The following is a 22,500-nucleotide window of genomic DNA, read 5'->3' on the forward strand; positions in this document are numbered from 1 at the left end:
CACAATACGATAATAAAACATCAATGTTATTATCAAACACAATATTAAATTTTGATGTGCATTTATATTTACAGACATAAAAAATGGCATTGGCACATACAGTTGCGCAAAGTTAGAAGTGGCATGGCTGTATGGTGGCAGGAAGATTCTCGGTGGCTATACAAGTAAACCTTCAGGTGAGCTCAGACTCACATGATCTCACTGGGATACTTGTTTAGGTGAACGACATTGCTGAATTTTGCAACTGTTCCTATGTTCATCAATGTACGAACACTTCCTACTTGATTGTCACAATAAAGAAAAAAATCTAACATTTAATATCTTCAACAAGTTATCACAATTAACAATGGAACACCATAACATCCAGTCACAAAGTTGTTGTAAAGCATATACAATCAGTACAAAATATTTATTTTTAGACAATAGAAAAATGAATTATAATATCGGTTTACTGAACTTTGCTTTCCGCTACATCACAGTCAGTCATTGTGACCTGGAATCATTGGTTAGAAAAAATATCACCACGTTTATTTTTTTTATTTTCTTAAGGGTTTGTAAAGTACCAAAAGCATCTGATCGCCTACACTGGTACAACGCTGGGTGGGTAAAGACCTTGTTGGGAATTCAGAACAGGAAGGCACGTTGGAGGAATTGCTTCTTTTTTGCACCAAGCTATATATATATTTTTTGTTTGTTTTTTTGTAAAATGGGATCACTAACAGCATTGAAAGATTATTCACTGCTCTGATGAGTTACTGATATGACCTATAAATCATAGTAAAGACTGAAAAATAGAATGTCATCTAAATTTATCAATGCTGTCCATGTCGCCACAATCGTTCAGGAAGTTAGTGACAGCAAGCTAAGGGCTATATAGATCATTTATGCAAAAATAAAAATGGCCACACCAATCCGTGGCGTCTACTAATTTGACACTAATATATAGCACTTGTAGTTTTGAAAGCACTCATCAGTCATCTCCACAAATCACTAGTCAGTAACTAAAAATATTGATTAATATTACAGTCGGGCCTTGTGCAGAGAACAAGTACAGGTACATTTGGCTGGTTACGAAAACTGCGCACAGATAACACCTGATGCACCAAAGACATTGTAGGCAACATAACTGCGCAGAATATCAGTGTGCACTAATTGAACTGTGCAAACTTAAGTGCACCAGATTAAACTGCAGACACCAAGGGTCACCACACAGACTGCAGGCACCAGGATCACCAACACAGACTGCAGGCAGCAGATTCACTATGTGCCTTCAGGGACTATGGTCACTATTACAGACTGCATGCACCAGGCTCACCAACATGCCTTCAGGCACCGTGGTCACCATCACAGCCTGCAAGCACCAAGCAGTGCATCAATGCAGACTGGGCAAAATCCTCCGCACATCTGACTATATAAACATACAATCTAGTCTAAATGCCCGACATTAATGGCATACTGTATTTACAAAAATAAAACTATTAAAATGGTCCCACATAGATAGTGGGGTCGTCTATAGATAAAATGCAAATATAGCCAGTCGACAAAGTTTAACTTGTATGAAATGTAATTGCTTGGCTAACATACAACAAAGAAGCCAAGGGGCTTCGCAGCAGCAATTAGCTTCATTTCTTTAAATTTTATAATTTCTTTTTTTAAAGTTAGGGTCCAACATGACGGCACCTGGCGGACATATAACATCTTCGGAACCACTCGTTTGCCTCGAACGTAGCGGATCCAGGTCCCCGTGTGTCTTGCCGGAGTCGGACCTTGGTGATACCTATCTGTGGGGGCGGGGAGGGCAAGGCACGGCGGAGCTCCGAGCTCAATCGTCGTCCTTCTTCTCGGGCTTGAGATCAACCATCGCATGTAGTTCCTCCGGAGAATAACTGCAGAGCGGAGAGACACGTTAGCGAGACGAGGCCAAAAATCACCGAGTGGGTAAAGGAAAAAGATATATATATATATATATATATATATATATATATATATATATATATATATATATATATAGAGAGAGAGAGAGAGAGAGAGAGAGAGAGAGAGAGAGAGAGAGAGAGAGAATCTTATAAAACCAGTCTCTATCATGATGAAATTAAAAGACAAATATTCAAAGGTGCCGTATAAAATATCATGATCACCGAACAATGTATTCATGTATAGTTCAACGTACTTACCCAAGGAGTGACTGGAGGTCGCAGACAAAACGGTACACGTATCGCTTTCCGGCTGTCTTGTGAATGATGTTCTTATCGTAGTAGTAGCGAAGCCCCCGAGACAGCTTCTCGTAGTTCATCTTGGGTTTGTTCTTTCTCAAGCCCCAGAGCCGGGCCACCTCGTCGGGGTCGGTGAGCTTGAACTCCCAGCCGTCGCCAGTCCACGAGATGTGTTGCTGCTGCTTCTTGTCTGTGAGCAGCTCCAGGAGGAACTGCCACAGCTGAATGGGACCTGAGCCGGTGAAGCAGGGGCCTCCTCCGGCAGTAGGGTAGCCCAGGGTGGCGGAGTTGGGGCCGATGAGGCCTGGCGGCGGCTTGGTGTCGGGGGTCGGGACGTCGACGGGGCGGGGAGGGAGATAGTGCGGGAGGGAGGTTGCTCCTACGCTGTGCACCTGTGACAGGTCGTGCCCCTGCGCTCCCACCGGCGCCCACGGCTCCGACAGGGCCTGGGGTACTGTCTGGAACTGTGGGTCATAGTGGGGAGTGGAATATCCATCTGGGTATTCGTGTGAGTACCGGTGTGGGGCAGGCTGTGGGTACTTGAAGTAGGAGAGTCGATACTTGTCGTGGAGGCTGTAGAAGTCGTGTGGGGGCGGGTCGAGGTAATGGGCGTGATGGGAGTCCGGGAGGGCGTGGTAGGACTCGGTGTCGGCGTCACTGTACGTCGGAGGGACGAAGCCACTGGGGGAGCCCTCCGAGGGGGGCTCGCTTACCGCGCCCATGCTCTCGGCGCTCGGGTATCCACCTGTGAAAACACAACACTTGGTTACTCAACTGGACTTGGAGCGCTCAAGCGAGGCTATTGTTCATGGCGCTGATAACAAATCACATCTAAGGAAAAGTTTCAATGCGAGGAAATCATATACAGCGACTGTAAGAATTATTAGGCAATCGCTGAGAGGGTTAGTTAGCTAATATTCTAATATCACTCACAAACACACACAACAACAATAATAACAACAATAATAATAATAATAACAACAATAACAACCGCATCTTCCAGATTTAGCAATCGTAATTCTAACGCGGACTAATATAAAATGAAAACGAATACCAGCCATCTGGTTGCAATATACATTGTGTGAAGGTACACACGCGCGTGCGCACATACATGCTGAAGACACAAATGTGTGTGTGTGTGTGTGTGTGTGTGTGTGTGTGTGTGTGTATGTGTGTTGCTATACTGTTACCACAGCAGCGCTACTACACCGATAAAGACAAGCAGATTCCTGTACTTCGCCCATATTTTGGAGTTCCTTTACTTACTGTACGAGTGTCTGAACTGAGGCTTCACCCCGTACAGAGCCCAGCATACCATGGTTGTCTACCCGACAATTCTCTCCCCTTGCTTTAGAGCGCACTGCGACCAAGGCTTTAGAATCTTCGGAGATTGGACTACGGCTTTTCCTTCGCCAATTCGCTTATTCCCTCTAAACGCACAAACAGCAACTGCAAACACACAGTCGAAACCGCCTGCGAGATCTCAAAGGAAGCTCAGGATATGGACTTAGGAAGTGTGTTCCAGAGGTCCATCCGCCACCAACTCTTCCAGGATGGCGCCGGGCTCCAACTGCCTCGCTTCCAGTCCGTCACTCCTGTGCAGCCCTCGACGAGGAGCCCCGACCCAAGACCCGAAGCCGTGATCGAGCTGCGGATGCTATATTGAACCCTGCGTGCCCTGGGCATAAGGGCTGCGCTGAGGTCGTGGTAAGTGCGTGGGTTACGGCCCGCGCTGTCTCTTCCCAGCAATAATGGCGGCTTCTGAGTACAACAAGAACCTACTTCCCAGTCGTTTCGTTGCCATTTTGACCCCGCGACCTCTGCATTTTCTAATCTGCTAATTGGGTTATGACCCCTGACCCAGGAGGGTATTGTGCCGGCAGGTATGAGGTACCATGTTGGACTTTGTGCCAATAATTCACAAAGATCCTATGAAAGCTGAAGCTATATGTGAGCAAGACGCCTTCTGTGCCGGAGACAAGGGGAAGAATTATAGCATAAAAGGAACCAACCGAAATCATTTTGCCGTACGAATAAATATCTGCAGGCGGAGAATAATGCAATTGCCAGTGTGCGAGATCCCTGGCTTGTCTTGGCAATCCCGACTGACATCAACGCTGTAATTCAATTGTTACAACAGATGATTTGCAATAAATTTAAACTTTTTCTTCTCGAGACGGAAAAAATCCAATTTGGTAGAAAGAAAATCTCACAAGGCATATTATCTCTAAACATTAAAAGGAAATTTACATTCTAATGACCTGCTATTATAGGGCTGATAAGCATGGGGAATCGCAGAGCTAATTGTACTTGCAGTTTGGTTTAAAAAAAAGCCGTTGGTACAACTACCGACGGTTAATGCCTCTAACAATTTGCCTTTCTGACACGAACATACCTACATTTATCTATCTACCCACTGATCTATCGATCTATCTACCCACGGCAGGAACGCGTCTGTTGGTACTGTACGTCGATGCCTGACAGAAAAGTAATCAAACTCCAGTATGTGTCGCGACCACGTTTCCCCATTTCATATTTTCTGCGCATTCATTTCATCATAGATATTTCTTAGCGCTTCTAAGTTTTATTTTTATTTATATTATTTATTTCATTTTTCTTTATTCATATAATCATCTTAGTTTTAAGTGTGCAGTAAATGTCTTCTTATCCCCATCGGGCACGCACCAACTAGAAAAGATGCCCCCTTTCTAACGTGTTTCTGCGTACCAATACTTCCCCGAGAATTTCCTTAGTCCCTTTCACTCAAACGGAGAGAGAGAAATCTTTCTTGAAACGAAAAAGATGTTTCACCTTGAGAAGTATCAAGAACGATGACACCAGAGGCCTTATATAAAGATAATTACGCTTTCGCCAACGATCGAGACAATGATATTCACATCATATATATAAAAAATAATCCTAAAAGACACCGCAATGCTAGCGCTCTCGAAAGGGAGATCAGAGAATAAAAAGACAACAAAACCAATACGTGGAAGCTTAGCTGGCGGCTTTAATACACTTAGCGACGAAGGAAATGTGATTTACTAACGGTAATGAGATGCCTGAGGCAGCATACCCCCTTCGACCACACACGCCCACCAAGTCACTCCAGCCCTTCTCCCGTTGTCGAGAATGCGAACGCCGTAGGAGGGAGGAAAGAGAGAGAAGGAAAGGGGGAAAGACGTGCTGGTGTTAAAAGAGTGAAATTATACGTTTTTCCCAAAAGTATTGAAAAGGAAGGTAGATATCGTAAGTAGGATAAGGGGGCTGTTTATCTTCACAACAAAACCCACATATTCAGGATAAAAATGTGAGACAAGTACAGTTCTCACAAAAAAATCAAAGGCTTTAAAAAAGGACTAGAAAAAAAAAAATAAAGTGGCACTTGAAACACACACAAGACACAAGAAGAGAACAGTCTTTTAAAGCGAAATACAACATTGCCGTTCAGAAACAATGATTTTTAACAAGAACGCAAAAAACAAATGGAAGTATTGTAAGGCAAAACCAAAGAAAGACACGAGGAGAAAGTATAAAAGAACGACTTTAGCGCAAAGGGACGATTTCATGGAAGGAACGACGCAACACAACGACCATTTCAACCCTAATAATGGTCTTCTTTTAATCTCCTATAATCAAATGTTATACGATGCATTTCCTCGTTACTTCACTAATTCACAAACGGCTTTTTGGGGGTTTCGGGAAAAAGAAAGTCCGACAAAGGGGAACCTCACCTTCCGACGTTTCGACTGTACGTAAATACATTACCGTTATGGCATTTAAGTGTGTACAAGGGAGAGCAGTGACATGCCTCGCCTGGCCTGGGTGCACAGGTCGATGCCTTCTTTACAGTAGCGTTCCTCTGGGGTCAGGCCGGGGTCGCGGGGGTCAGGGGTCGTGCCACGTACATTATGATACTAACCCAATTCACAGCCAATTAAAGGGAAACTACCAGTGTAAGCTAGCGACCCCACGCTAACCTCGCCGTCACATTCTTTTTTTATTACTAATGCTTCTTGTGATTTGAAAATTATTTGAGTTCAGCACGACGAAAGGTGGGGTGAATATTGCGCCTGGTTTTTACAAGCATCCATTTCTTACTTATTCTTATTCTCGTTTGATTATTTGGAAGGCCTCTGTCAGTGAGGCGCGTTCTTCCGAACATCTTAAAAGTTCATTTATTACCTGCAATTAATTTTCGTAAGATCACGAATACTGAAAGTAAAGCCGTGTCATCTGTTATCTTGGCTCCATCCATTCCCCGAGCCCGATTGCTTTCATTTCCCAGCCTTGTCAACTTTCTATGCGAATGAATTGATCGGCGTCGGCCCGGAGGTCGCGGCCGCCGGGATCGCGATCTGCGCCGAACGAAGCCGCGATGGCCCCCGCCGCCCGCAGCCGGATCTCGCCGCCCGTGGAAGGCCTACGAGCATCTCCTGGGGCGGCCCGGAAGTCTCTCCCGGTGCCTCGAGAGGAAGGCTCGTCATGAGGCGCATCGCTGTAAATCACATGTTTGGAAAGGGACGCGACCCCGCCTTTCGCACGGCTGATGACGGGTTGTCGGACACGAACCTGCTCTCGCCGCGCGCCCGCACATCCTGATGCGAGACTCTTTCGGTTTTCTATTTCGCCCTCTCAGGTCGCCCTTTCATGAGCGCTCGCTGCGTCACGGCGGGAGTTTCTTCTCTTTTCGTTCCGTCGCCGTCCTTCCGCGTCGCCCCCTCGGCACCGAAGACGCCCCTGAGTACATCTTGGCGCCGCAGTCAACCGCGCACGTATGTAGGATGCTTTTGAGTATTTAAACGAAGCCGCAAAAGTGCCAAACTCAGCAAGCAAATCCAACGACCGCGTAATCACCTAATGAACAGATCTAATCCATTTCACCTCCGACGCCAAGGGCCCTGAGAAGCCGCTTTGATATCGCCTTAATGTCCCGAACATGTATTCAAACAGCCGAGTACAGATACGGTCAGGTTACAGCGGCGGGCGCGCGCGCACGGATCCACAGTCGGGTACACACGAGCAGCCCGGCGGAGGAAAGAAGACGGTGCTCATTACCAATTAACAAACTGCTGCCGGCCAATTATTGCTTCCGCTGAAAGGCGCTCACAAGGCCCTCTCGCTCACGCCGGGCGGCCCCGACACGGCGTGCCACGGCGAGGCGGGCGGCGGCGGAGGTCGGGCCGCGGGCACGAAGGGCCTCTTGTTCGGGCCCTTCTCGGGGGCTCGCTTCTCTCTCTTTCCGTCTCTCTCCCCTCCCCCGCCTTCGCCCCCCTTTCCCTTCCGAGTAATCCAATTGAAGTCCGCGCGCCGTGAAATTTCGAAAGGATCGATTGACTCGCGAGCGATCGCCGAAACGAGAAGCCAGCGCCCGACTCGCCGCCCGCCGCCGATGGGGGACGAAGCTGGAAAACACACGCAGCAGGTTCGTGAATGAATGAAAAAAATGTATATGTATGCATGCATGTTGGTATGTATGTATGTATGTATGTATATATATACATACATGTATATACATATTTATAAACATACATACATACACATATATATATATAAATATATATATATATAAATATATATATATATATATATATATATATATATATATATATATATATATATATATATATATATATATATATATATATATATATGTGTGTGTGTGTGTGTGTGTGTGTGTGTGTGTGTGTGTGTGTGTGTGTGTATTATACATATTATATATCTATAACTATATTCATATTTACATCTATATTGTGTTTTTTCCTAATATATATATATATATATATATATATATATATATATATATATATATATCCTAATATATATATATATATATATATATATATATATATATATATATATATATATATATATCCTAATATATATATATATATATATATATATATATATATATATATATATGTATGTATGTATTTATGTATGTGTGTATGTGTGTATATGTTTGTATGTGCATGTATATATATGTATCATATATACATGTATAAGTATACACATCTATCATCTATCATCTGTGTGTGTGTGTGTGTGCATACACTCGTACAACCCCAAGAGCGAGCGAGGGCGCAGCGGCCCGGCCGAGGGACCGACGGACCGCAGTGGACCGCCACCTCGATACAGCGAACCCGAGAAGAGGATGGCATTGGGCCGGAAATGCCTCGTCCTGACACTAAACAGTCCCCGACGAAATCCTGTCGGTTCTGTTGTTCGGATTTCAGATCGGAGTCGGCGGCCGATCGCGGCGGTGACACCGACGACCCCCGCCCGACGAAGGGGCCGCGGCGCAGGTGTCGGGAGGGCCGAGAGCGCTCCGGGAGGCGGAAGGAGCGGCGCCCTTCCTTCGCCTTCAGGAGAGGTGGACTCCGGGGCCTTCGTGGCGCGCTCGTCCAAGGATGTGTTGGGGTCATTATCGTAATAGGAAAATTACGGCGATGTTAACAATGGTACTATTAATCTTAATGATAATGAATATAATATATATCTTTAAATGATCTATGATAACGTGTTCCTCATCAGGGTGTATGTCATTATTTTTACTTTTATTTCGAAATTTCACTGTAAATGCGACGAGTGCTTTCGCTATCATTATGCCAGCGTTATCAAAAATTACCATTACTCTTTCGTTAAACCTGTTATCAATTAATTATTTTTACGACTATCGCCTTCCTAATTAAACATGAGATTAGGGGCGTTATCTCCCCCCCCCCCTCGATGAGCCAATATGCAATTCGCGCCTTCCACGACTGGCTCCGTCGCGCTCTCCGGACACCACATCGGTCGCCACATTTTCGTGACAAAGAAAGACAAACAAACAAGCCCCAAACGACCGGATGTTTTTGTAAAGCCGCTACGATAGCCCATCGCGCATGTGTGACGTAACTGCGCCGAGGCAGTATGGGCGACAAGACTCCTTTCGGCGACGAGCGTTTCGACGCCGCTGCCGACCGCGGCTTGGCACGCTGTTGCCGCCGCCGCCCCGCCCGGCCACCGCACAGAAGGTCAGAGAATAAAAAGAGAGCGATAACGCGATATGAAATTATAGCACCCGAGATCCGGCACGCGCCCCGAGAAGTCTGCGGCCGGAGAGTCGCCGGAGAGTCAGCGTTATAAATAAATTCATTCGGACTTCGCTGGGCCTCCGCCGCGCCATCGGACGGGCGCCTCGGAGGGAGGGCCGCCAGCAGGAAATCTCCGATGTCAACAAGTCTCTTTTTGGAGAACTTCCGCAAAGAACCATAAATCTACAAACACGCATCGCAGATGAGTAGACAGACATAGCGGGAAGTGCCGAGAACAAATAATACAGCAAAACAATAAATATACACGCTACAGCGCCATTTACTTTCATCAACCGGAGAGGCGCTCTTTCCTTCAACCCCCCCTCCTCCCTTCCCCAATCACCCCCCCCCCCCCACCGGCCCGCAACCTCCTCGGGACCTCCAGTTCATTCCAATACACTCGTCCCAAAATCCCCCCTTACACTCACAAACAATTTTATAATCGCGGCGTCCACATTTCGGCTCCGTTCTTCGGCTTCTAGTCTGTGGTGCCATCTAGGTGTGGCTGAGATAAACTCCTCATCCTCACCTCTTGCCCTACAAGACTGATCGGCTGACCGACCTCCCGTGATTTCGACCAAGCGCGTTTTCTTGTTCTTTTTTCCACGATTTGCAAATGGTGTTTTAATGATTTCACGTTCGCCTGGCTCGAACCCCCTATAGTTTATACCACCTGGACAGTTATCGCTCTCTACGATAACTAGATAACCACCGGAAGCTCCGTTGATCTCGCCCCCTCACCGGATATCCTGCTAGCGTGAGGTGAGGGAGGCGAGCCCCCCCCCCCCTCCGCCTCCTCCCGGGCCCACTCAGGTATCGAGCCCAAATGAGATCTTTCTTCTAAAACTCGGCTTAGCGGTGAGTTCGAGCGAGAGAGGAGAATGGCTTTCCAAAAGGGAAAGGACGAAGAGAATCATTCCAAAGAAAGTTTTTTTCCGGAGAAATCTTTCTAGAAGATGTAAGAATTGAAAGTCTGAGAGAGAGAGAGAGAGAGAGAGAGAGAGAGAGAGAGAGAGAGAGAGAGAGAGAGAGAGAGAGAGAGAGAGAGAGAGAGAGAGAGAGAGAGAGAGAGAGAGAGAGAGAAAGAAAGAAAGAAAGAAAGAAAGAAAGATTGAAAGAAAGAAAGAAAGAGAAAAAAGAAGAAGAAGGAGAAAGGAAGTCAGGTGCTAGTGTAAAGGCATGGGAACGGTGTAACGAGAGGGCGAGGGGAGATTGTGCTCTAAAGAAAATCGCAAATGAACGTCTCTCGCATATGACGATTGTTTTAAGTCGAGGCGAGAATGTGGATTTATTCAAGTGATTGTGTGTCTAGTACGACCTCCCCCTCCCTTTCCCTTCCATTCCCTTGCTTCTCTACGTCTTCTCTCCCTTTACACAATTCCATTCCGACTTTCCCTCATTCATTTCCACGTCCTCCTCCCTCTTCCCATTCCCTTTCCCCACCTTCATTTCTCCCCCACCCCCGTACCTCCTCCCTCCCTCCCTCTCTCCCCCCTCCCCCTTCCCCACCCCACTCCCCCCTCCCCCCCACCTGCTCGTGTATGGAATGCCCTTCCTGTCTCTAACTTGTATTCCGCAAATGGACAATTTCCTCCCGTAAGACTCCAGCTTTTCGCGGCGGATATTGGCAATGAAACACCAGAGATATTTCGGTTCGACAGGGAGACTGGGGCGTGGGAGAAGTAGAGTGCGGGGGGCGGGGGGCGGGGAGGAGGGCGAAGGACAGGAGGGAAGGAAGAACAAGAAAGGAGGAAGAAAGGGAAAGTAGGAAAACTGGAATAAATAATGACGGGAAGCAGAGAGAGCGACAGAGAAAGAGAAATATATATATATATATATATATATATATATATATATATATATATATATATATATATATATATATATAGAGAGAGAGAGAAGAGAGAAAGAGAGAGAGAGAGAGAGAGAGAGAGAGAGAGAGAGAGAGAGAGAGAGAGAGAGAGAGAGGAAAAGCTGGTTTGAGAAAAGTTTGGACTCCGGTACATACATCTCCTCCCCTCCCCCACCCCCCAAAAATGTATTACAAAAGAACAAAAAAATAAAGATTGGAAAAGTTATTTCAAAACTGGGGTGAAGCCTGGAAGAAAATGTGATCAGCTAACCCATAGAAAATAAAAATAAAACAGTCCCACCCTCATTCGACACGAAAAAAAAAACATCGAAGAAGCCAAACAAACCCACCAGCACACTCGCCACGAGAATCCTTCGCCCCAGCAGGAAAAATGGATGCTGGGCGGTGCGGAGGCGGTCAACGGGAGGGAAGGATGCGGTCCGGCCCAGGATGTCCAACTTTACGGAAATCCTTTGAGGGCAACGGCGATAGGGTTCCGGTGTAGGAAAGGTGAGGGGAGGCGGGAGGGGGAGAGATAGAGTTGTGGTGTGGAGGATATATAAAAATATCCATGTCAGTGTGGGTGTGTATATATATATATATATATATATATATATATATATATATATATATATATATATATATATACATATATATATATATACATATATATATATATACATATATATATATATATATATATATATATATATATATATATATATATATATATATATATATATATATATATATATATAATATGAATATATATATGAATATATATGAATATATATATATATATATATATATATATATATATATATATATATATATATATACATATGAATATATATATCTGTGTGTGTGTGTGTGTGTGTGTGTGTGTGTGTGTGTGTGTGTGTGTGTGTGTGTGTGTGTGTGTGTGTGTGTGTGTGTGTGTGTGTGTGTGTGTGTGTGTGTGTGTGTGTGTGTGTGTGTGAGTGTGTGTGTTTATATATATATATATATATATATATATATATATACATATATATATGTACATATATATATATATATATATATATATATACATATATACATATATATATATATATATATATATATATATATATATATATATATATATATATATATATAAATTCATACACACGCAGAGGGGGAGGGGGTAAGATAGACAGACAGAGACATAGATAGATTAATAGCTAGATAGACAGATGGAGAGAGAGTAAATTCCTTACTTCCTTTGCTCTCATGACTTGTGCATAGTTGGGGAAAATGAAATATGTATACCCAAGAGAAAACGATTTTGGTCATAACCGCAGGAATCCCGCCGTCGACCCGCAGTAAACAAAGAGGTTAAACAAAACTCTCTATTTGCGTGTACACCCCGCCCCCCACCCCCCACCCCCCCCCCACCCAACCCCTTCGACATCACACTCTACGGGACAACAACACCTGCCGGAGAGGCCCGCAGAGAGGAACCCGCCCTTCGCTAACACGCCGGAATGCAACCCGACCCAAGACCCACCCAAGTGTCGCCCTCGGGAATCGTCTCGGGCGCCTCGCTCTCAAGGACCTTTTCTAATCGCGCGACGGCAGTGAATGGGGGCGCCGTTCCGAGGGCCATCACAGGTGAGGGCCGCCTAAGTGGACAGGTGAGAGGCGGGCGGGCGGGCGGGACAGGTGCGGACGGGCGGCGTCGGCGGGCGGGCGGGCGGCGGGAAAGACGCGACACCTCTCCGTCGGCGGCGCTGAGGGCCCGCTGGACAAACCCGTCTTGTTCTCGCCCAGGCCCTTCCACCGCGGCCGCCGCCCTCCCCTCCTTCGCGTGATTGGGATGTTGAGCAAACACAATCCTCGAGGCGCCCCATTCACAGTCCAGCGCCACGGTCCTCAGATTTTGATATTCCATTCAGGGGAAAAAACGAAGACGAAAAAAGGGGCGACACTCTAGATAACGATTAATATCATCCCTTTATCAAGCGCTTTGGTCTGGGCCGAGCAAGAGGGGCTGCCCCGCCGCGGTCGCACGGGCGGATGTGAGGCTCGCGATTGACCCTCGTCCACGCCCGTACGCACAGGGGGCATAAGGGCGGTCTTGGCCGTGGGAGGGATACGCCCCGAGGGAGGGGAGGGACGGCTGTACGGGAGCAACGGAGCATGGTGAGTCCTACAATGGGCTTCCGGTCCCTACTACCTGTTGCCCTTCATCCAGGGGACTCTAACTGCCCCTAACTAATACTCTAACAACTGATACACTGCCTGTCTAATCACACTACACCGCCGATAGACTCGACATTTTTATGGAGTTTCTCTTCACAGTTTTTCCCTTCTTCGCCTGACTTCGGGTTCCGTCTCGCTCGGTCCTTCTAACTACACCTAATGACTACCTAAATGACCCCGTGCGTGCTGGCCGAACACTCCCCGCCCCCGCCTCCCCAGATACACCCCGCTAGCTCTCTACACTTACCTGCTGCTGCTCTAACTACACCCTGGCCGCCACACTCGCCTCCTGTCCTGACTGCGGACCTGAGACTTACAACTACGCGTTTGCCGCCTTCCCCCCCGAGCGCGACCGAGACGAGACCTCCGCCGCTGTTCCTCCCCTCTTGGTTTCGCCACGTTAGCGCGGGGGCTCTTGCTCGACCTTTGGATCTGGTGGCCCCCGTGTCCCTCCGTCATAAACTATCGAGGACCATTTCACATGCATATTAATTTAAGTTCTTGCAAAAAATACAACATGCATCTACACCACTGGTCGGGCTCATCTACGGTAGAATTATCTACACTTAGGATCTACGCGAGGACGGGGGATGGCTTCCCCTCAACACACAACAAAGGACTAATAAAAAGGCTCATTCATCCACAATAGCGTCGTGAAAATATATTATCGAACACTGAAACAAAGCTCTTTCTTGCCTCCTCTATCATCACGACGCCATTAATTAACACATCGCCTTGTTAGTTGTCAGCATTCACAAGACCTCTACAACAAGTTCGCTACAAGTTACTGGGATCCGGAGATCACACTGTATCCACGTTGTAATGGAAGGGGTTACTACAAGCACTCACAAAAAAAGTTCACAAATATAGGATTTTGTCTTACCGTTGCGGCTCCAGCCCATTCTTCTCTTTTCTGAAAGTCGATACGAAAAATCTTCAGTGAAATTTATATATGTCTCGCACATTGTCATGTTCTTTGTTTTTTGTTTTTTCAAATAAATGACAAAATAGGCGAGGCCTCTTCCAGTAGTTCTGGCTAAAATCTCAAAGGCCTTCTTTGGCTAAGTTGAATCCTGAGTCAGTCACAGAATTAGCCGGTTTTGGTGGGTCACTAAGTAAGCACTTCAAGCACGCAAAGTCTGTTTCTCCATTGCCTATCACAATCGCGAGAACACACAAGTGGCAGAATCTCCGAGGAGAAGTCGCGCGCCCTCCCTCAACACAAAACTCAAAGGCAAAACTATCTGCGGAGTGCACGCGAGCGGCGTCCGGGGGCAGTGCGGTCAGAGGCGAGCGATAAATCAAGCGACGTAAGGAAGGAACTGCGCCGCTGGTCGCTACGTGTGATCCCGCTCAATTAATGCTTTTGTGTGACACGCGGACGACCAGCCACCTTGTAGGCGAACACGCGGTGGTTACCAGTTAGGGACTTCCGACGGCGCTCTTCCTGCCTTATTTCTGTGCGAGTCCCGAGACTATTTCAGCTGCCAGATGTACGGAAAGTTAACGCCTTGCCTTCATTAAGCCCACAGATCACCTAGCTCCTCCGGAAGAGGAAAGGTATAATGAGAATTATGGAAGGATGGCAACAGATCACACCACTGTCAGTCATTGGGCGAGCAGAAAGAGTGACCCCGCAGGAACCTCTGACGTCACCATAAAATGGGCGGAGCTTCGCGCGGGAAAACAAAAGGCAAACGGGAAAAAGTGACGCATTACACTATGCAGTGCCATGGACGGGAAAAACTCACGAAGATAATGGTTCCTCTTCTAATCTTCCTTAGTTAAAGTTATCGCAATTGCGTGGCGTAAGAGAAAACACGAATAATGTTGCCAAACGAAGATTCTCTAACACCTGGCGCGCGAGACCGAAGATTCTCTTAAGGTGTATCTGGGAATCGGCGTGTAGCGTATCCGATGTCTAAGGCGCCACTGGCAAATACATGTACAGGAAATTAATATTTTCACGCAGCGTTATCCGAGTTCGGTGTAACGTGAAGTAAGTTTTTCTCGTAGTCCCGAGGCGATGTAATGCCATACTAATGTGTTTGTCTCTTAATATACTATTTTTATTCGCTATGAGTTGAGAAAGACGGAGCTAAGAGTGTACTCTGGGTGTTATAAAAATTATATCCTATGGGAAATATATCTTTTTCATACTCGACTCCGCTAACAATAAGAAGAGAAGTAAATATTCCATGGAAAGACTGCATCTGTATCGGTCATACGAAAGTCTCAGGCAAAATACTTTTTACTTTAATGTTAATACGAGAAGTTTACGAAAATACGAAAAGTTTTTTGTGATATTCACTGACCCATAACGATAAGAAAAAAAGTCTCTCTACAGACATGCATATAAAGACCGAACAAATTACCCCTCCCTTAGAAAAGTATACCCCCCTCCCCCCTCCCCCCCAGATCCCCTCTTCGATAGCCCGGCCATCCCATAAAACGACCCGGACATCCCCTCCAATCCTCGTCCCCCTCCCCCCCCCCCGCCTCCCAAGTCCCGGTCCTCGCCAACCTTTCCCCCTCCCCCTTCCCCCTTCCTCCTTTCCCCTCCCCCCCCCTCCCGTCGCCCGTTTTTTTCCGGTCGGCTGCCTCGGCTTCCGGCGTTTCTGGTGCTAACCGACCACGCCCCCGACCCTCGCCGCTCGTTACCATCATTATCATCCTCATTATCATCACTATCATTGTCTAGAGCATCACTATCGGGGCTCACTATCATCCTCCCACCCTCCCTCCCCCCTCTCTCCCCCGCCCCTCCTCCAGGTCACCAACCCAAACGCCTTTCGAATCTCATTGTTTACATCCCGGGCAGAGGCTTATCTCGCCGCCACGCTTTGCGAAACGCCATCCCGATTGTTGTTATTAATATTTACTTTCTCGTCCTTTCGCGTTTTTTTCATTTAGCGTCAATTCCCATCTCTTTTATACCTACGACAATGCCGGTTTTGCCATTGTTGGGTTTCGGTTCATTAGTAGAAGTTCCCTCTGTTGGTGTTAATGAACTAAACGCCCAAGAAATGGAGTGATATCGAGCCCCATGAGTTTCGTAAATGAGGAAAGTGACAGCTGCCGCCATTACTGTACATAAAACACTTTATTACTTTCTCCCCTTAAAACCCCGGTCGCTCCCCAAGACCCGGGGCGGGAGATCACGGGCCGAGCGGCTTATAATCAACGCAAACCGCGAGCTGACACACAAAAAGCGGAAAGTCATTCAAAAATCGATCGAAGAAACCGGGCGAGTGAAAAAACGGAGAGCGAACGAGACGCGGCTCCTCTCCGGCTGTGACATCCCCGCGTCTCGGCTCCAGTTTGATCATGAACCACCGAAGGTCAACACGGAAATGCCGAGTTTCCGCTTAACTGTTACGCGCAAAGGAGAAAAAAACGCTGGTCATCCGTCACTCCGTCGGAATTATTATCCTTGAATATCGTTTTCTGAATCGACATGCATTGTGGGCGTCACACTGATCGAAATCGAAGTTACTTGTACTATTGAAATCAGCATGTTTGTACTTATCAGTATCTCGGCAAGCCCTTTCCGTCGATGACTCCACAGCACAAAGACCTGTTAGCCATATAACCTGAAGCCTGAAGCCCACCACCAGTAAGCAAGCTCGGGCAGGAAGAGATCGCGGCGGTACAGTGGAGAGAGTGCGTGCTTGACACAAGTGCTTGGCGCACACACGCCCGGCGGAACCTTACTGCTTGCAGGAGAGTGCCAAGAGGCCCTCGGCAAGGGAATAAGCTGACTGAAACCTGAGCAAGAGGAGCGGACAACATACCTTCGAGGTACTGTAGAGTCTGCGCAGTCGTGGCGTGCGGAGTGCTGGACGACGTGTTGGACGGCGACGTGGTGTGGGCGGGCGTGGTAGTGGCGGACGACGAGGCGGCGGTGGAGGCGACGGAGGCCTGCGCCGGGAGCGCCGACGAAGGCAGCGACGCCGGTGGAGGAGGGACGTGTGACGACGGGGAGGCGGAGAGGACGGGGTTGAGGCGGTGCTCGGGCATCGGGCCTGTGTAGCCCTCCAGGAACTCGTTGAAGTCTGGCACATACTCGTGGAAGGTGGAGGGCACGTGGGCGAGCGAGGCGGACTCCTCCTCGACATCTGCGGGGAAAAGAACAAGAGGTTAAGCGATGGAAACATGGAAAAAAAACTCAGCAGAAACTGAGGCTTGAGAGAAGTTCTTCTCTGAGACTTATGGAAAACAAAGAATTCTTTGCACATTTCGAAATAAAGGTTTGAGGAAAGACATGCAGTCAAGTTGCCCCATTTCCCCAAACAATCCGAAGTCAGGAACCTTGTCCTATTGTGACGGCGCGACCTTGACAGTGAGGCCGTCATGCTCGCCAAGCGTCATGCACTCCCTCCTTCTGACGTCACAAGGCATCCCCAAAAGACATAAAATCTCTGCATTATTTCCTTCAGCCAGAAAAATACTACTTGTCTGTCGAAAATTGACGAAGCAATCGTCTATACTAGTAAATATAGCACGCATGTGTGTATTGGGAGAGGTTGGGCGCGTCATAAGTCTTCCCTGCCGCGCCTCCTGGAGTCCCACCTCAACAGGGAAGGGGTAGGGGGTGACGGCAGCAGGGGTGGGGGGCTGTCTCTGGGTGAGTGAGGACCTTCATCAAGCGGAATATTCATAACGATGAATATTCACACGGACTGGCGGCCTCCAGACTCTACTTGCTGTTCGCGAGTGCGGTTTCAAGCGGCTGTTTCAGAGCGTGCGGACCAGCGCTTTACGCGCGGATGCTAATTCACAAATCTTTCTTCCCAAGGACAACGGCGCGCTATGGCAGCGATGCGGGTGTCAGTGTCCTCCAGCGCGTGAAGGCGGAAGAAAAACATATGACACACAGCGGTAAAGCGTCTTAATGGACATAAGGATTATGATATATTAGCACGATACTAAAATAGATTTAGAAGTACGTAAAGGCCGCGCAAAGAAACGAAGGAACGCATGTGTAAATAAACACAATTAACACATACGAACACAGGACATAAACATATAATGACTTCGCCTGCAGGCGTCGTGATCCAGCGCAGCGAAGCGTGCACAGCCTGCAGGACACAGCACGTGCGTCGCGTCGCTTGCAACTCCGCGAGAGGTGCTGTTGCCCCCCACCCCCACCCCACCCCACCCACCCCACCTCTTCAGCATCCGTGGTCGGCCTTCGATAAGATCCGGACGGATGAATGTCTTACATGACGATATCTGCATATATGTGCATATGTACAGCATATACATAGGTGTCTGTCTATATCTGTTTATATACACACACACACATATGCTTGCATCTGTATGTCGGTTCCTCCACGTCCGTGCACGCACATGCAACCAAGCGTTCAGAAACCAGGTACTACCAGTGCCACGCAGTGATTTGCAGGGGCGGGGAGGGGGGGGAGGTCCCGGCGCCCGCGGCGGAGGGAAGGAAGTCGCCCCCCCGACACGGCAGGAGTAGCGGCGCCTCGTGGGGGAAGTTTGGTGATTGTTGGTGTAGTATCCCAGGCTTGTTCCCCTCCAGCGCCTGCCCTTTACCCCCGGCGCCTCCAGCCTCCCCCCGGGCTGTGTTTCACCTTGAGGCAGCGGCGGCCACCACTCGCCGCCCCCCCCCCCTCCCCTCTCGCCGCCCTCCCCCTTCCTAGGTCCCCATGTCCTCCGTTTCCCTCCCAGTCCGTAACTCGCACGCCCCCTCCCCGCCCCCTCCCTAACTCTCTCTCTCTCTCTCTCTCACGCACGGACACACACACACACACACACACACACACACACACACACACACACACACACACACACACACACACACACACACACACACACACACACCTTCCCCTCCACTCCCACACTCCGCCCCTTGCTCGTAACTCCTCCCCTCCTCCCACGCCCACGGGCCTTATACACCTCTCTCTTCCCCTCTTCCCCCCTAAACTAAATCGCACGTCCCCTCAGTCCCCCTCCTTTCTTGGTCTCCCTCTCCTCCTTTCTTGCTCTCCCTCCTCCCTTCTTCCCCCACCACCTCTTCCCACTGCCCCCCCCCTCCCCCCGATTCGTTGCTCTGGGGTCGCGGGCGGTAGTGTGTTTGACCCCACGCAAGTTCATGCTTACGCCCCGAACCATTATTTTTTGTTGATTTTTATGTTGTAAGTTGTTAAGCTCGCTGTCGCTGCAACTCACGCTCTGAGCTCGAGTCTTCCCTCAGGGTTCGTGATGTCTCCCCGTCGAGCCATACAAATAGATAGTTTTAACAGGATCAAAATCTGCGTAGGTTTAAGTCAGCATTTATTTCTATTCTATTCCCTCAGTTTTCTTTTTAATCCATCGTTGGACAAAGGCCTAAGTCAGCATAAACCTTCCTAAAAGAAGAAAGCCGAAGACAGCAACACCGACGGAGAGCCAATCCTCCCGAAAGGAATAAATCCGAAAGTCCGGATCGATCGGCGCCGCCCTGGCCAGCGTCCCGGCGACAGCGCGAGGGAGATCTGCGGCCGCTTGGATTACTTCCTACGGGCCGGCGGCGTTGAAGTCCCCGCCAACCGGGAAGTCAACGCTTCCTGCACCCCTTCGACCTCCCCGCGACCGGCTGCTTCTCTCCCCATTGTCCCGGTCTCCGCAGACTAGGAGCGGGTTAACATACACATACACCCTGAGAAGAAGGTGTGTTTGGGGGAATAAGTGTATGTGTGCGCGAGGACGGGGGAGGGGGCAGCGGGAGAGGGAGGGGGTTCAGGAGCTCAGTGTTTGTGGCGGCGGCTGTCGCTCCTCACCACTTACCTCCATCATTTGGACGCACCGCCCGGAACTAATGACTAGGGTAAGGCACAGGGGGAGCCACTGGAGGTGCAGGTGGAGGGGTGGTCCGCCCCGAGTGGCCTCAGGGCATGCGGAGGTCTGGGGGAGGGGGGAGGCGGGAGGGGGCGACAGGGGAAAGGGAAGGAACACGAAGGTGGAGGGAGGGGAAAAGGAAGGGAAGGTGGAGGAAGGCGGGGAGGGTAAAAAGCGAAAGAATTGTGGGTATGGAAACGAGGGAGAAACCACGGCAAGAAGTCCCAAGTATCCCCGACTGAATCCCCAAACATACTAAGAGAAACGCAGGAAATCGTAAATCCGTCCGACAGATCCCGATAAAAGACAGCGAGATACTAGTGTGAACATACACGCTGTATACCAACGAGAACCGGCGTCAATCCATACACCGAAAACACAGAATCCCCCTCCCCCCTCCCCCCTACGAAAGAGAGGAGGGGGAGACGATAACGCGAAAGAAATAAAAAACCAAAAACGTGAAACAAAGACCTCAAAAAAGACCCAAGGAGTACAAAGAAAAATGAAAAAAACCTTCGCTCTTTTATCCTCTCGTCGGCAACTACACATCCAAAGCAACAGGATGACAAAAAAAAAGAAAAAAAATGAGAGAGAGACAAAAAAAAAGCAGTATGTCCGTCGCCCTTGTCGTCTTTTCCATGAATCCTTTTGTTTGCGAGTACACATCCTAACGAGCGCAAACAATCCCACAAGCCGGGCTAAACCAGAGCGTGAATGGCAAACACAGGTCTCCAAGTGGGTCTCCTTTCTGGCCTCCAAGTCGCCGACGTCCGAGAGACCGTCGACTCGTGACCGGACCTTTTTTTTCCCACTCGCTCGGTCTTTTTTTTCTTGATTTTTTCCCCCTTTCTTCTTTCTTTACTTTCTTTTTTGTGTGTGTCTCATCGGTCTATTGTTTTTTTTTTCTTTCTTTCTCTCTCTCAAGTTCACTTCCTTTGCGCGTTCAGTATATTTATCTATTCATGCTTCTACGAAAGTTATCGTTAGATGGTTAGTGTCGCATCGGCAAAAAACAAAATTAGTGAAAAAGAGGAAACAAGTGTAATAGATCAAGCGCCTCCTTCTCCTCCTGTGCGTGCGGGAGTTCTCCAACATATGCCTTGAGGTCTCGGCCAGAACAAATTAAGAAAATTTGGAAATTGACTTTTTTCTTCTTCGCCTTTTCTTTTTTCCCCATGTTATGCATGCTCTTAATCAGTGAACCAGTCGGTAAGATCGCAGATGGCAACATGAAAACCTTTGTCGTCCCAAAAACGATTTGGTACCACAAAGGAAGGGAGAAGATCGGGACAGAGGAAAACGCGGAGAGAGAGAGAGGGAGAGAGAGGGAGGGAGGGAGGGAGGGAGGGAGGGAGAGAGAGAGAGAGAGAGAGAGAGAGAGAGAGAGAGAGAGAGAGAGAGAGAGAGAGAGAGAGAGAGAGAGAGAGAGAGAGAGAGAGAGAGAGAGAGAGAGAGAGCGAGAAAGAGAGAGAGAGAGAGAGAGAGTGAGAGTGAGAGTGTGAGAGAAAGAGAGAGACAGTCAAAATACACACACACACAAAACATTCACATATCCACTTCACAAGAATTCCAAAACTTGTCTCCGTTTTTACCGTAAGCCCAATAATAGTAGTTGGTGAGCCGCGTGGGGCTGGGCCTGCACACACTCATGTTAGCACAGCGGAGGTGCGGGCTTGTGTCCTCGGGCCGGAGTTGTGTTAGTGCTGTTAGTTTGGTCATTAGTCAACAAGATGCGGTCCGTCGGGAGGGCTGGGAGGTGTGAGGCGCGACCGATGGACCACGTCTCCTTGTCACAGCTGGGATGCGGGCGCCGAGGCCCTGGCCGGGGCGCTACCAAGGACACCTAAGCTTTTACAGAGAGGGACACACTGCGCACAGGCACATGCTGAAGGAGGGAGGGAGAGTCCATGCACAAGGTTCGCACTCGTTTGGGGCAGGCAGACATTCCCTGGCACTAGGGCGTGACGAGTTGGCACTGCGCGACGTCGAGAGCGGTCAAGTGTCCAATGCCATCCGGAGGCAGACTAAGGGTGCAGCATTTGTCGGCTGGCACTGGCACGCCGTGGCACTTAGGGTTGCCACTACACTAATTAAACCAATTATTCTGGGTAGACTAGTGTTTCTCCAGATAAACGTGGAAACCACTTAGACTTTCCTTTCAGGCACTCTAAATGAAACTGAATATTTCCTCTTAATGTGTTCAGGTTAATTACGGGCGATTTACTTGTAAATTCAGCAGAACAAGTGCCTTCATCGCTGAACAATATATACTGAATATTTATGACTATAAAAA

The 22,500-nt window shown here is 48.3% G+C and overlaps 2 protein-coding genes across 16 annotated transcripts in view; both read right to left on the reverse strand.

Moving 5' to 3' along the window:
* LOC113807056 (kelch-like protein 5) overlaps nt 1-22,500 on the reverse strand; it is a 408,426-nt gene that overhangs the window by 87,403 nt on the left and 298,523 nt on the right. The window lies entirely within an intron of this gene.
* The window catches only part of pnt (ETS transcription factor pointed), a 211,952-nt gene that overhangs the window by 1,429 nt on the left and 188,023 nt on the right, over nt 1-22,500 (reverse strand). For 10 of the 15 annotated variants that reach the window (XM_070128946.1, XM_070128944.1, XM_070128947.1 and 7 more), the window contains 4 exons: nt 17,159-17,482; nt 14,248-14,277; nt 2,175-2,958; nt 1-1,886 (listed from right to left, as the gene is read on the reverse strand). The exon at nt 1-1,886 is cut by the window's left edge and continues 1,429 nt beyond it. In XM_070128946.1, the coding sequence (XP_069985047.1) occupies nt 1,823-1,886; nt 2,175-2,958; nt 14,248-14,277; nt 17,159-17,482 (1,202 nt within the window). In that variant the 3' untranslated portion in view covers nt 1-1,822. The remainder of the gene's footprint in view (nt 1,887-2,174; nt 2,959-14,247; nt 14,278-17,158; nt 17,483-22,500) is intronic. The other 5 variants (XM_070128945.1, XM_070128954.1, XM_070128953.1 and 2 more) reach the window with 1 other exon arrangement.

This window comes from Penaeus vannamei, chromosome 13, assembly GCF_042767895.1.
Source record: "Penaeus vannamei isolate JL-2024 chromosome 13, ASM4276789v1, whole genome shotgun sequence".
Taxonomy (NCBI): Eukaryota; Metazoa; Arthropoda; class Malacostraca; order Decapoda; family Penaeidae; genus Penaeus; species Penaeus vannamei.